The 16,325-nt window shown below is 34.1% G+C and overlaps 1 protein-coding gene across 2 annotated transcripts; it reads left to right on the top strand.

Moving 5' to 3' along the window:
• Positions 1-494: 494 nt before the first annotated feature.
• Positions 495-16,118, top strand: LOC115453055 (L-galactose dehydrogenase). Of its 2 annotated transcripts, none has more exons than XM_030181693.2 (7): positions 495-681; positions 5,337-5,454; positions 6,127-6,288; positions 12,674-12,907; positions 14,149-14,280; positions 14,614-14,813; positions 15,721-16,118. In XM_030181693.2, exons 1-7 carry the CDS (start codon positions 599-601, stop codon positions 15,803-15,805), a joined length of 1,014 nt encoding a protein of 337 aa, XP_030037553.1. In that variant the 5' UTR covers positions 495-598; the 3' UTR covers positions 15,806-16,118. The 2 variants fall into 2 exon arrangements, with proteins under 2 accessions (XP_030037553.1, XP_030037555.1); XM_030181695.2 differs by having other exon boundaries at positions 498-681; positions 14,641-14,813.
• The last annotated feature ends 207 nt before the right edge of the window (positions 16,119-16,325 follow it).

The following is a 16,325-nucleotide window of genomic DNA, read 5'->3' as shown; positions in this document are numbered from 1 at the left end:
GTGGTACAAAGAGTATAAAAATATAAATAAATAATATTTAGCGTATAAAAAAATATAGATTTATTTTTATTACATGCAGGTATGTAAATAAAGTTATAGACACTCAGTCATTTGTTTTTTAATCATGCCATATAATATATTTATTTATAATACATTTGCATTACAGTAGTCATGTAGTACATATGTTGTGTAAATCATTATGTATGTAAATTCAAAATAAATACACTCAATATTTTTGTTTATAGGATTTATCATCTGGCAAAATTTATTTTTTATAAAATAAATGTCCTTTTTATTTATCTCAAAAAAAGGTAATAAAATAAACTTTATCAAATTTTGAAAAGGTAAGTAAAATATATTTTTTACTTCATTTACACGCTATAACACTTTCTGATAAGTAATAATTGTAAATAACATAAATCGTGAGTAATCATTGCAAATATTTTAGCCAATCTAATGGTACGTTCAATATATGTATACATAGGTACTTATAAGTTATAACAATTTGTCGCTTATCAACTGCGTTGCTCAACCAGTCGTGGATAGCGGGTTGCACGGAGATTGTGTCCCAAAATAACTTAGTTTATAAACTCTTACAATGAGATACAACGAACTTGGAAATACTGGGCTCAAAGTTTCTCACATAAGCCTTGGGGGTGCAGCTTTTAGCAACATTTATGGGTAAGTGTTGTAGGATGTTTATAAACGTTATTGCAATTTATAAAAGTGATTGTTTATGAGGTCTTTGAAAGTTGAATAAAATTGCATTGCATCTGATTTTTTACCGACTTCATGTTCTACTTATAAATGTATATACCTATTTAAAGAATACTTATTTTTAATATCAAGAATAGCTTTACATCTTTTGATTAGTCAAACTATCTTTGAAAAATTACTTATATTATTTTTAATTTACTTACATGGAACTTTTACTTACCCATCCATTTCTTGGGTATGTAATTACTTACATATCGAGCTAATATCAATTTAATGTAATATGGTTGGATGTATAACGTAATTACCGTATATCATTGGTTTTGTGTAGGTTAGTCGATTTACATCTTTATAAGGAACTACAATTTGCATAAAACTACTTTTTCTCTCTGCCCAACCCATTTAAATATGTTGGTAGGTAGGTTACTTATCTATAAAAATTATGGTTCTTAATTATTGTCAATACGGCGCATAATAACATATTTTCAGTGCTGTATTATTATGACTGAAATTACTTAGAGTTTGTATCCTATTAAATATAAGTAAACAGGTAATTGTTTGCTTAGTATTACAGTCATGAAGCAATTCATTGTAGTTTTCATGCTTGAGCATTTATTTTCCAATCCTATTTATTTTCTTATGGATTTGACCAATAAATTGAATATTCTGGATATTGCATTTTAAGCTCTCTCCCCCTTTCATGATAGAGTTGCGCGGGTAGGATTTCTTCAGTGTTTCAGATATACTTATAATTTTTATCACAATTTGATTTAAATTTATTTAACAACTCATAATTTCATAGAATTCCTATGAAGGCATTATTTTTAAAAAAATGTTAAGAAAATCAAATCAGTTGAATCTTTTAATCTCCAATGTAGGTAAGTACCAATGGGTAGACGATCTTGTTAGTTGTTAGATTTTTAATAAATTTATAACCTAACTACATTTATATTTTATAGTTTAAGATGTACCTACATAGATAAATATTAAAATCCGATAAACATTATGAAGCGTCATGTTATTTTGTGCATTAGTGATAAGAATTACTATATCCTAATATAAGAGTTCCAGAATTTTTAATAGATGCACAATATGTCGCCGCCGTTTGCTCCGGCCGTGTCCTTGTGTTAATTATACATTAGTCGCGATGACGGTGGATCTCATCGTTTATAAAGGCAAATTCACACTAAAAGTATAGAAAATGTCTCAGTTCTTCTTTACACTCAGTTTACGTTGCCGCAAAGTCTACTAATGTTATATCGATTGCTATAACATAACTACTACTACTACTACTACATACTATCGCGTCACGCATTTCTACGAGTGTATGTAAGTAGATCATAAATTTAGACTATAGATAAACAATGATCATAGATTTAGACTATAGATACTAGATACCAGTATGTATTTAGATATTGTTTACCCAGGTAAACAATATCTAAATACACGAATTTTCAGTTTACATTGGGAGACCAGTACTGATGAGAAACCTCGACTGTTCAACTGTAATTTACATGAACGTTAGACTCTCATGTGTGTATGTACTTGTATGCATGATAAAGTACTTAACTAGAGAGGTGTTAGAGGTGCCAACTGCCAAGGCTTAGTCCGCAGGTGTTGAAAGTGGAGAAATGACCAGGACAATTATAATTATGGCACCGGGTACATATAATGCAAGTGATGGCAATGCTAGTACCTTACCCATTTCACTTTATAGGTTGTAGTTCAAGAACTAAAGAATTCACATTGCGATAAATTATAAAACATATTGGGTATTAATATTATAAGTTCGACGAGCCGCAGTAACGCTAAATCTGTAACCGCCTTTATAAAGAAAGGTCAAGAATTGACCTTCGACATGCACAAGGTTAGTTGTGCCATAACACTTTAGAAGTTGACACGGATTTTATCCAGCATCGGCTTTAAGGATGACAAAATGTACTTATACTTTAATGTAAAGCTAGCTAGAGCTCTATTAGTTTTACCTTCTCTATTAGATTTTGCTCGCATTTCCGCTCTCGTGAAGTAATATAGTAAATATCGCACAAGAGCACGAATTAGATTATAATATTATAGCTTTTGCCCGCGGCTCCGCCCGCGTTATAAAGTTTTTCAGGCTAAAGTTTTCTGTTATAAAAGTAATAGTTTCCCGGAAGCCTATGTTCTTCCCAGGGTCTCAAACTGTCTCCATACCAAATTTCATCTTAATACGTTGGGTAGTTTTTGAGTTTAACATGTTTAGGCAGACAGATGCAGCGGGGGACTTTGTTTTATAATATTTTTTAGAACTTTTTAAGAGGACAATCTAACACAAAAAGTTTTTTTCAGTTCAAACCGGTAGTTCTTGAGATTAGCCATTACTGCTCCGCTCCTATTGGGTATAGCGTGATGATATATAGCCTATAGCACTCTACGAACAAAGGGCTATCCAACGCAAAAAGAATTTTTCAGTTTGGACCGGTAGTTCCTGAGATTAGCCATTACTGCTCCGCTCCTATTGGGTATAGCGTGATGATATATAGCCTATAGCACTCCACGAACAAAGGGCTATCCAACGCAAAAAGAATTTTTCAGTTTGGACTGGTAGTTCCTGAGATTAGCCATTACTGCTCCGCTCCTTTTGGGTATAGCGTGATGATATATAGCCTATAGCACTCCACGAACAAAGGGCTATCCAACGCAAAAATAATTTTTCAGTTTGGACCGGTAGTTCCTGAGATTAGCGCGTTCAAACAAACAAACAAACAAACAAACTCTTCAGCTTTATATAATAGTATAGATATAGATTATAGCTATTGTGGCTTTGCCGGCGTGATAGAGTTTTCCGGAATGAACAATCCCACTATATATTTTCCCAAGATAGAAAGTAGTCTACGTCCTTCCCAGGGCCTCAAACAATGTCCAATGTCCATACCAAATTCCATTAATTTCCAAACCGCTGACTAGTTTTTGAGCTTACCCTTACAACAGATGCGGCAGGGAACATTTTTTTATAATGTATTTTTTAGAACTTTTTAACAGAAACCTTTCTGTCATATATAAATGTTTAGTAACTTTGACTGTTTACGCAGCGCATGCAACGGAAGGTCGCAAAGTTTTCCCAGTTTTTGCATCATTTTCCATTAATTCAATTTTTCAATTCAATTTTAACTCCATCCAGTACCTACACCTAGTTTCTGAGATTAACGCGTTCAAATAAACAAAAAAACTTTTCATTTTTATTTACTAGTAACGATTATTTATGTGAACAATTATTCATGATTTGGGGTAGTCGGTGTTAAAATGATGTGTCATTTTTCATACTGGATTTCGGGAGTTGGAGTGACGAATGGACCTTTGTTTGGGTCACGCCCATTATAAAGAAAAAGTTAGGTATCTTTCCGAAACAAAGAACTTTTTGCACTCTCCAACCCACAAACTAGCTCTATAATTATTACGACAATCCAATTCTTTCTACTTACATAAAAATCCAGTAAATATCAGCAAAAAGGAGACCTCAACATTATTTCATCAACCCTCCCGATCTATAATAATAAATTGAACAAAGTATCGTAATTCGGCGCATGACAATCATTATATTGTTATAAAAATATTGTTAACGTCATCGATAATATCGATATACATATTATGTATTTTAACATGCAAAATGTAATTCTCTTTGATGTAAAATTCATCGTTATACAGAAAATATGTGTAGGTTGGTTATACAGACCCGGCTTCAAATCTTAATTTTATATCGGTACATACTGCCTTGCTGTTTAAGTGATTGGCTGTTGGCGTGTATCGAGTATATTAGTGGCGAGAGGTAAAATATTTTAATAGATAACCCCAGCCAAAAAAATCCCTTATTACATCGCGGCCAATTTAAACAAAAACGAAAACTAAGACAAACGCAAATAAACCTAAAAGGGAAGCCGGTAGGAATCGGATTATATGGACGCTTCGCCACTAGAGTATACAAACTAAAATTGGTACACAGTAAATAGATTTCTTTTTATCTTGTAGAAAGGAACTAGTTGGTTTGTAAACATTACGAATTTTCGACCAAACAGAACGGAAGTAAGTATTTCAAAGCATTGCATTGTACTTACTGCACTGCGCTCGCCGATCTGGGACCTTACCTACAATAATATTATAAGGATCATAATACCAGATTCCTTCACTAGTTACAATTTCTTGCTCATTATTGCTTGGTAATTGATAATATTTCGAAGTATGAGCGCTAGAAGGCATTAAGAAATAATTTTGTTTATTACTCAAATGGTAGCGACAAATCTGCTAAATAAAAATAAATACTAAAAAGAAGCCGGCGTAAATCATTTTGCGGGATAAAAAGTAGCTTATAGAAATCCGAGCTAATGTAGCTTTATATTAGTAAAACAATTTTCAGAGTTTAACAATAGTCCTAAAGAACAATAAAAAAAGACTTGTAACACGGCTATAGGCTTTTCTCCTATGGTCTGTTTTTATCCCGCTACAGAACGGAGTCAACACAATAGTCTTCTCTCAAACAATCAAGTTGCAGACGCGATATGGCCTATTTATTTGACTTCTGTCTGAGTGGATTCCTATATATTTAAGTACAACAATTACTGTATTATTTAATAAATCGTCATTTTCAGGTCATACGAGGAACAGAGAAGCTTAGATTTAATACGAGAAAGCCTCAAATGCGGTGTCAATTATTTAGAAACTGGTCCTTGGTATGGACAGGGCAGCTCCGAACGGACTATTGGAAAGGTAACTTGCTTGATTTCAATTAACTATTACATTGCCATGAGATAAGCTATTTCAAAGTTTTAATTGCCTCTAACTCAGCAATGAAATTCACCCTCCTGTGCAATCTAAGTCTATAGTACAGGTTGGTGCAAGTAATTTTGCCTGTCCAAAACGGCCATGGAGTCAAAATTTAAATTTAGACCAAAATATACTTAATAAATATTTGTATTTTTTTAAACAAGTTTAAACGTAGCTCTAATGCGAATTTGTATATCACAGGTATACTTACTATTGGTTATGTATAAATTTTTGACTACGAGCTTTTAGGGTTCCAAGATTATGTTTTAAAATCGGCGGTCATTATTAATATAATATAAAAATATTTTATAATGCTATAACGCAATTTTAGCAATTCATGTATTGATTTATTAACAAAAATATTTTAGATGGATAATCGGCGTTATGATTAATATCTACGCAAAGTATACAATATCGTTGGATGGAAATGAACTCTAGAGTTTAGGAAGGGAAGTATTGGCTGTCAGTATTTTAACGTTTGATACGCTTTTAGGTAAAACTGCCACGTTACTAATATTTAAGTTGAGTTAAGAACTCATCAATTCGTTCTTTCATTTTTTTTTAAGTAGAACGTCATTGTAACAAAATAAACATAAATATAATTGCATTTAACAGGCGCTTGTTGGCATCCCGAGAGATACGTACTTCATCGCCAGTAAAGTGGGGAGATATGAGAAAACAACAGAAAGAATGTTTGACTTCTCTGCAGAGAAGACAGAAGCTGGCGTCGATAACACGCTCCGACTTCTCGGTTTGGATTACGTGGATTTGATTCAGGTAAGCCAGTACCCAGTACTGTAGGGACTTATCAGTCGTTACTTAGGCCTGATGCTTTATCGTGACGATGTAATTTTTTAAATAATTATTATCATTACTAGTCGTGGGAACACACGTCCTTATACACGTTCGCAAATTATTTGATTAAGTGTTTACCATTGACCGTTTGCTCCATTGACCTTTATACGTAGTAGCAGATGAAGGTTTAGGTAGATCAGTTTATTAATATTTTTTTTTGGTTAATCGATCAAATAGTCGAGTTACTCTTATTGTAATAATAAATATTGTTACATTATTCGAATTTGAGATCTCATAGTTACGGAAGTTATTAAAAAATATTAATTGGAAAATATTATAACGATTATATAGAAATTTTATATTTACACTTAACATCTGACAGTGCAGTAAACCATAGCGCGATTTAAAAACGATGGGGCGCCATCGATCGGCGTCTTTAGAAGCATTGGTGCTTGTAAATTATACGATGTGCGACTAGCCTAATAGTGGTTTTCATGAAAATATAGAAACAATAAATGTTAAGTACTGAAGTTTTTTTTAAATGTTATTATGGATATTTTTTGTCAAGGAAGCATATCTGTACAATAGGTATAGAGATTAGATACTACCTCTATTTATCCTCTGATAAAGATACTGATTTCATCTCAAAGATAGTGAATTTTTGAGATGGGTAGCAGGAGCAGCTATTTTAACGCTGTAACTTTCTGAAGAGAGGGTTCATCATTTTAATGACATTAAGATCTACATTCATAGATTTTGATAATTATATACAGTCAGGTAGGTAATCGTCTTGAATGAATTAGAAATCAAAATTGATGCCAATTGATTCTATAGTCAATAAGGATCAAAAAAATCCACGAAACTAATAAGTTTCAGTAGTTACAATGTAAGAAATTGCAAAAATCATTTCTCATATATACGAAATTTGAATTCAATTCGCTTTAAAACTTAACTTAAATTGTATTCAGGGTTAATTATTCTATGAAAACCTATGAAACCAAATAAGAAACTAAAAATGTTTGTAAATAACTATCATTGTTTTGTCATAAACTGACATTTTTAAAAATACCGATCATATGTAGTATTGCTACTTGGCGTTTATTAAATAAATAAAATTAGCTGTGAAAATATCTATCTAAACTATAATAGATGATCAAACGAACTTACCTGTACGTCAAGTTCGATCACTATTATATGAGTCGTTTCATTCGAAGATATAATTTATTTACCAAGTAGTCCCTTCATTCTACAGGCAACATCGCACGATTTTTTAGAGATTTTTTTTTTTTTTTTTGTTTACCCACACTACGTTTCTTCCGTCCTGTCGTTTCGGGATGGCTCATTTCGTTTAGATTTTTTTTTTTTTTTTTTTTTTTTATTATGAACAAAACTTCTGGGGTCAAAAACACACTTTATCACACTCTTTGTTTTTGTAATGGGTGGTGAGGGTTCTTATATCTTCGAATGAAACGACTCGTATAATAGTGATCGAACTTCACGTACAGGTAAGTTCGTTTGATCATCTATTATATAAGCGTCGTTTCATTCTTCAGATATAATTTATTTACCAAGTAGATTTTCAGAGAAACAAGTTTTGGTCGGGTACATCATGTAATCACAACCGATTTCTTAATGTAATAATTAACAATAAATTTTTAATACAATCAGTTCAACAACACTGCGTTTGGAAAATCATTATTGTTAATAATAGGGCGATCATAAAAACGAGCAAAAGTTGAGGATGTTTCAGTCCAACCAGCTGTTTTTCTAATAATGTCCACACCCAGGCCGCTGCCGCGGGCGGCTGATGTAGCAGCGTGTCGCGTGCTATGTGCGGTGAACGTGTTCACGTCTACGCCGCTTTCTGACAATACCTGCTTAATCCATCTGCTGATAGATTGAGATGTGGCAATTTTGTGGGGTTTCTTATAAGTTAATAATAGATTTCCTGCATTCGTTGTTCTCATATTTTTTGTGACAAAAATATAGTCTTTGAGAACTGAAGCAGGGCAAATATTTAAATTATCCCTGAAAAATGGTAAAAACAGTATTGGCTGATCTCGTCCGGCAGCCGAAGTCTTAATAATGTCTGTTATGGCTATCTTAACCCCACTCGAATCAAATGAAATATTTTCTAATTTAATTAATGAAAACGTTTGTATCCTGTGGGCTGTACAGAGTGCTAATAATATTACTAATTTTTTGGTAATTTTTTCTAAATTTAATTCCCGGTTGGGATACCAATTGGCCACGTGATTAAGCACCAATTGTGGATTCCAAGTAAAGGAATACTTTGGTTTATTAGGTCTCAGTTTATACACTCCTTTCAATAATCGTTTTACACAATCATCTGTACCTACATTAAAGTTTAGAATCAAAGACAAAGCGGAGCGGTGACTGTTGAGGGAGCCATAAGAGCAACCTCAGAAGCAACCCTTATTAAATTGTTCTGTTAGAAAGGAGAGAACCGATGTTTTTGATGCACTAAATACGTCGATATTTCGTGAAGAACAAAACTGCCACCATAGTTTTAATGTGACATTATACTGTTTGATGGTGTTTTCGGCGAGCGAAGCCATCATGAGGTTCAATGAGTCGAGTGGGGTTCCGCGGCGTGTGAATGCCGTCCGCAAAGCCTCGCGACACCCAGGGTAAGCTTGGTGTGTAGAGGATGATGCTCTCTGAAATGAGATTGAAGAAGGAATTTATTAGGGTTCATGTAAAGTATGTCGGAGTCAAGTAAGCTTTGTAGTAATGGGTACCATGGCTGTGAGGGCCAGAGGGGAAAAATTATAATTCCCTTGGCACCATCTTCGATTATCTTGCGTAAGCATTTCAAAATAAGGGAGAAAGGCGGGAATGCATAAAAATATTTAAACTGCCAATTCAAAGTGAAGGCATCAACAGCGTATGCATCTGGTTCTTGTTTCCAAGAAACAAACAAGTCGCATTTTGCATTGTCGCGAGAAGCAAATAGATCAATATCGGGACAACCGAAGTGTCGTTTAATAATTTGATAGGCATGGTCGGATAACGTCCATTCTGTATCAGAGTTTATCCTTCTAGATTCTTCGTCAGCAACATTTTCTTTTGTATTTACGTACGATGCGAATAACCAAATGTTGCGTTTCTCACACCATTGCCAAATGCATCTTGTCAACTCGTTCAGATGTGGGAACTGAATGCCACCTAAGCGATTTATGTAACTAATTGCTGTGGTATTATCTACCCTTAACAATATTGTACAGTTAGTATCATTACTAGCAAAACTCTTTAACCCTAGAAATACGGCTAAAAGTTCTAAATAATTTATGTGGTGTTGCATTTCCGTAGTTTTCCATCTACCATGGACTTTTGCATTATTACAGACGGCCCCCCAACCCATTCTAGAGGCATCTGAATATATTTCTTTCTTATAACTTTGATTTCTTATGGGGCACCTAGCTGTGAAGATACTATTACGCCACCAATCAAGGTCGTCCAGTACTGTTTTGGTGATATTTAATTTATGGTCGTAATTATTATTATGTTGTTGTAATGCCAGAAACTTTTGGCGTTCCAACAATTTCGTGTATAGAAAACCGTATCGAACGGCTGGGCAAGCTGCTACCAAAATCCCTATTAATTGAGCAAACTCACGAATCGTGCACTTTGGCAACCTTGAAAACTTTTTAACCATCTGGTTAATACTTTCACGTTTACCTATAGGTAACGACAAAGACATATCGTGTGTGTTATACTCGAATCCTAAAAATTTACATTTTTGAGATGGTCTTAGGGAACTCTTATCGTAATTAATTACAAAACCTAAACATTCTAAAAGCTTTACCGTTTCCCGAACATTAGTAATGCATTCATCATAATCGTTACCTATACATAAAATATCGTCTAGGTATATAACTGATTTATGACCTCGTTTTCGGAGGTAAGCTACGACTTCTTTCATGATTTTTGTAAATACCCTTGGTGCCACAGACAGACCATATGGCATGGCGGTAAACTGATATGTACGCGAATTCTTGGAATTAGGGGCCTGAAAATTAAATCGTAGGTATTTTTGGTCTGATTTAAAAATAGGAATTAGTAAGTATGCCTCTTTTAAATCAGTTGTTGCTAAGAATCCGCATTGAGGAATTAATTTAGCAGCTGTCCTATAATCTTCCATTTTAAAATGTGTACTAGTAATAAATTTATTTAGTGATTTTAAGTTTAAAATAAATCGCTTGTCTCCGTTAGCCTTTTGGGCTAAGAATATTTTCGATATATATTGGTCTTTAGTTGGGATGCATTGTGACACTGCTCCTAATATTAATAATTTATTAATCGCTACCTGCATATCTCGAGCTTCATTGTGAGAAAATTTTGAAACGGGCATTATAGATTGAGTCGCTCGAGCACAAAATGGAATTTTATAACCTTGTTCAATCCATGATAATACGACAGCATTTTTGGTTATGTGAAACCAACAATTAAGGAAGAATTTAATTCTACCTGCATGTACCTCATTTATTTTGTTGCGACGCACGGGTTTTGCTGTGTAAGAGCTCTTCGCTTGCGTTTGGGACTGCGTCGGATATGACCGTCGTGACGTCACTGGTTGTATCCTCTGACCTCCCCGCCCCCTGTTCGACGGGTAACGAGGAGGTCCTGACCAGTTTCCCTGAGGGACAGAATGCGTGGCTGATGTTTGAGGAGTATTAGTTTTCCGATTTGCCATTGTTTTCCTTATTTGTGATCCTTGTCTTTCAATAGCCTTGCTAGCCTTAATTTTCTCTGACAATGAGTCACCGAATAGGGTATTATCTCGTTCTGAATCTTGAATGACGTGAAGAAATTTCTTTCCAGACTCGGAGTAATTAATTTTATTCTGTCTTTGGTCAGACGGTGGTGTAAATCGGAAAATAAACGACAACCGTCACTTAGGTATTTTAAGGCAAGAACTTTATTATCTGATTTAAGCAAAGTATCCATTGCTTTGTTTATTGCCGCAGTACCGTTACCCAACTGTTGTTGAAAACTGACCAATTTTTTGTCGCGCCCTCTAAGGGTGGCCACTGTCTGGCCTTCCTCATATAGAAGGGTTGATGGGCAATCTTGTTGCTCTAGAGGCACGACGCCGCTCGTATCTACAATATATACGACGATAATTAAGCAGGTGAAAGGTCGAATATAAAACCGGTTTTGCGTTAGTATTGTCTCGCGGACAATAAATTGTAGGTAGTGTGTATATCTATTTAAGATTGCACCCATTTACTACACAAGTTGTCGTGAAAACACGACCCATAATTAGCTCGCAGCTAATTATGTTATCGGAATTGACTCGCAGTCAACCCGATGTAGTTTCATTGAAATAATTAATTTGCATATTTGAACCATGGCGCTCACTTACTTAGGAAGGCCTATGTTCAGCAATGGACAGCGATAGGCTGTTTGATATCTATATTCACGCACTGGGAACACTTAATATAATGTTCAACTAACCTGCAAAGTTTTCGTCCTCAGATGAATCCAATGGACGTCGTATTCGACGCCTATGTTTCTCCTTATTTTTTTCTTCTAATTTCTTAATCTTGAGCTTGTATCTTTCTAATTTTTCCTGTGCACTTCGCTTTGGCATTTTTTTTAATAAGCGTGTGCGCTCGTTGCCTCGCACAAAAAAGGAATGAGCCATCCCGAAACGACAGGACGGAAGAAAGGTAGTGTGGGTAAACAAAAAAAAAAAAATCTCTAAAAAATCGTGCGATGTTGCCTGTAGAATGAAGGGACTACTTGGTAAATAAATTATATCTGAAGAATGAAACGACGCTTATATAATTCTAGATCGCAGAAAATAGAATGTGCTTCTGCAAAGTGCAATGCATATCAGTCCATCATAATTAGGGTTAGAAATTTGGACCTTGATTGGACTGAACGAAATGCAGTTGGCTGCTAGGTGAAGATTAGGCAATTATTCTGATACCTAAGTATCTATCTTTTCTATTTAAAACTAAAGTACTATATAAAATTATTCTATACTGCAAACGCTTAATATACGCTCAATAGTTTTTAGTTGGGGCCTAGTTTTTGACCGACTTAAACTAACATAAAAGGTGTATACTGGTTACATATTTTGGAGTCGGTACGTAATTAAAATTCGACTTTGTATATTGTTTCTGTATATTTGTACGTGTGTTTATCTAAATTAGCTAGCAATTTTAATAAGAACAACTTCTACGGTATTATTCATCAATTTTTCGCATAACTCCGCTTAAGTTTTTAATAAAATATTTTTTTGAAATGCACGCAGCGCCATTGGCCCGTGAACGTGGCCGAACTTGGAGACCAATGATGAAGTTTATTAAGCACATAACCATCGCCTGTTTCTCAGGTACACGACCCAACCTTCGCTCCGGACAATTCTGTAGTATTAAAGGAAACTTTACCAGTACTGGAAAAGGCAGTAAAGGATGGCAAAGCGCGATACATCGGTCTCGCCGACTACGACATAGATTTGATGAAGGAAATTATTGAAGAATCCGACGTGAAGATATCGAGCATCCTTTCGTATTCAAAATCGACTTTATTCGATAACCGACTGCAGAACTACACAAAGTATTTCAAAGTAAGTATTTTAATTGGTATTTATGTTCGCTGAAAACAGTGTAAGTCGCAATTTTTTTTGTATTAATAGGTGTATCTGCAGACTCATGTATCCTAGTACACAAAATACCTATTCAACCTAATTCCTAATCTACAAAATATAGCACATTTTGTGAACAATTAAGAATTTCAGTCGTATCACGTCCATTGAACTTATAACATGTATAGATTTGTCTGAATGATGACATGAATTGAAATAGTAGTGATTCAGTGAATCCAGTCCCACAAAGACATTATTAATCTAGTATTAAAAATAAACTGGTTTTAACAACCGACGAACAAAGGATCTACAAATCTATATTAAATTATATTGAAATTAATCGAATAATTGAAACTATATTGAAATGTTTTATTTTCGTCATGCCTCCCTAGCTAGCCTTGAAACAACGGACCAATGTGTTAACCAACCAAACAGTACCTACCTACGCTTTTAAAAGCATAATGTAGCCATATCAAGCCAATAAAGTACTTAGCTTACCTCCTCTATTCTTGCTAAGTGCCGTTGAAAGCATTTTTTCTTAGAGTTGAAAGGAGGGTCTTTTTTTTGTTATTTAGAGGACAGGCATAATCTAGCGAGTGGATTTATGGAATTGGATGGTTATTGACTGCCTGTTGGTAAGGAAGGTATCAGTTAATTATCCGCAAAGGTCAAAAGATACTGTCTTTGAAATTTAGAATCGGCAATAAACAAGAAAAGTCCTTCCTATTAGTTTTTGAAAGATGGAATAGTATAAAAAGTGCAATAACTGAAGTTAGTAAAAAGACAATTACAAAGTAATTAAAATGTGCATTTGGCGTTAAATTCTCGCATCTTTGTCAATTACGGTTATGAGTTTAAATTAAAATTACATCACCGCTTGCAATCATTAGAGATTATTGTTTCGAGAAGGACATTCGGGACATAGAGAACTAGATGATAATATTATGTAATGTGTTTTTACTTTAAATTTTTTACAGATCTCAGACGACAGGTTCAAAAATGTTAATTTAACTAAATCTAAGATGAGTTTTGGTGACACATACAGATTCGTATTTAGTGTTACGTATCTATTGAGAAGACTAAGTTTTCTATTACGATTTAGAATTTGCAATTGTTGCAGACACCTAGTTTTAAATAGTATAGTTTAACAGCATCTTAGGTACACTTAGCCTTATAAATTAGTAACAACATCGTTATAGTACACAGTATGATTTTATTCAAAGAGTCGAGGTGTGGGAGTGATCAACGCAGCGGCGACAGGCATGGGCCTCCTCACTAATAAGGGACCGCAACCGTGGCACCCGGCTAGTGACGACATCAAAGCGCTTTGTAGACGCGCCTCGGAATATTGCAAGGTTAAACACATCTTTATAAATATTCTAATTCATCATCATCATTCATCTAATTCAATATACTTAGAGAAGAAACATTTGATTTTACAATCTCATCATAATATGCGGGTCGGACAATTCAATTATTGCTATTGCTCGTAGTTTCCAATTTCACCAAAAGGTATAAACATTTCTGTCGTCAGCTACATCAAACTAAAATTAACACGTATAAAAATTATCGTAACGGCGCCAATGGCGCGTAACGTATGGCGCAACGACGTAATGGCGCCGACTCCCTACAAATAATAATAATAAATCGAGACCCACAGGATGCATATCATCATATCTAATTTCTAGTCGCTCACGAGCGGATCACTGTCTCAGGAACACAACGTCGAGTTAGCGCGCGTAGCTACGTGGTTCACTCTCAACCAACCAGACATAGACACCAACGTGTGTGGGTTTTTCAATGTGGATCAGCTCCGAGATACGGTGGATGTTCTTGAAAAAGGACTCACGGAACACGAGATGAGAGTCTTGGCTGAATTGCAGACCAGGTAAATTACAATAAGCCCTATAGGAATGAAGTAATTGTAGTTCCAACACAATATTGATGACAGGTTAGTGGAAAGTAAACAAGACCACAGCAAAATAATTTTAAATGTGTGTATTAAGACGTACTCCGAGCATACGCCCTAGAACATTCGTTTCATACATTTACAATGAACAATTACGGTCGGAAATAGGTTAGTAGCAAAATAAAATGATGTGTACATACATTAGGAGGAGGTGCACGGAATCAACATTTTTAGTGGCATTTTCATAACATATTGTAGAAATATGATGTTTAATTGTTTTTTCTATACATTTTGAATAGTTTCTAAAAATAGAGTTTGCGCGCTATTTTGCTATGTCCCTTATGCAAGTACGCTAGTTATTATAATAGAATAGTGTGTAGAGGGATTTTTATTCAAAATTCTTTCGTTAAAATATCTGTAGATATAATTCTAAATGCAGAATGTATTAGAAAAGTAAAAATGAATAAAATCAAAGCTTTTTGTATGTAATTGCGACTACAACCCGAGATTCGAATGATGATTTTGCATACATTATTTTTTTTGTTATGGTCCTGGTTTTGTGATTTTGAATAGTAGGGTATTATGTATATATTTAAGACTAAAGGACCAATACTAAAAAAATCTCATTGATTGGAACGCCTGTTTTAATGAGAGTTCTAGTTTCGGGTTGAAGCTACAAATTATGAATGGGGTTTGGATTTTGAAATAAAATGCCAGTATATGTCAAAAATAGGTGGGCTTCGAATAGGTCGATCTGGAAATCTTTGGAGGAGGCCCATGTTCAGCAGTGGACATCCTGCGGCTAATGATGATGAAGACATGTAAAAAATGTAAAAGGCTTATATCTTGTTTAGTTAGTATGTTAATAATCTAATATTTGTTTCAGATTTTTCGACAAAGTCACTTTGCATTGGGATGACATAGAGCTACCCGCATATAAGGAGAAATTAAACAAATTAATGTATAAATAAGATATTTATTATTACGTTTAAATACTTATTTATTTGCGTAATGTAAAGTTTAATCGTATAGTTTTAAATAGATTATTAATAAGTAACAATTACTCATCTACTTGCATTTATAAGTGTATAAAATATTTAAGTTTTAACTATCCTATTATATTACTTGTATTATGTACAAATAGCTGCAATATAATCTGCACTTTAAATTCTCATTTAAATATTATTAATTTCATGTGATTTATATGTAGTTAATATTAATGTACGCAATGTATCTATAACCTCACTGCTGCTGTCATATTAAATGTTATTATTGTAAGGCAAATTGATTTCATTTTCTGTTATCTAATATCCAATTAGTATTATATACTTAACTCACCCTAATTAGGTAAGTGAGTAACAACTTAATACTTCTTTTCGTATACCATCAAATTAGTGAACAAACATAAAATAATATAAAAAATGAATAAATTTTTTAAAAGTTTACGTCACGAGAAATTCGTATGAAAATAAATTATTATTTTATGCACTC

This window comes from Manduca sexta, chromosome 27, assembly GCF_014839805.1.
Source record: "Manduca sexta isolate Smith_Timp_Sample1 chromosome 27, JHU_Msex_v1.0, whole genome shotgun sequence".
NCBI classification, from domain to species: Eukaryota; Metazoa; Arthropoda; class Insecta; order Lepidoptera; family Sphingidae; genus Manduca; species Manduca sexta.
This window is presented reverse-complemented; position numbering and strand designations above follow the sequence as displayed.

Bases quoted from the DNA above. Each gene is read 5' to 3' on its own strand.
- LOC115453055 (XM_030181693.2), top strand. From the start codon at position 599: ATGAGATACAACGAACTTGGAAATACTGGGCTCAAAGTTTCTCACATA. The intron at 682-5,336 runs GTAAGTGTTGTA...CGTCATTTTCAG, and splicing joins GCTTTTAGCAACATTTATGG to GTCATACGAGGAACAGAGAA. The intron at 5,455-6,126 runs GTAACTTGCTTG...TGCATTTAACAG, and splicing joins CCGAACGGACTATTGGAAAG to GCGCTTGTTGGCATCCCGAG.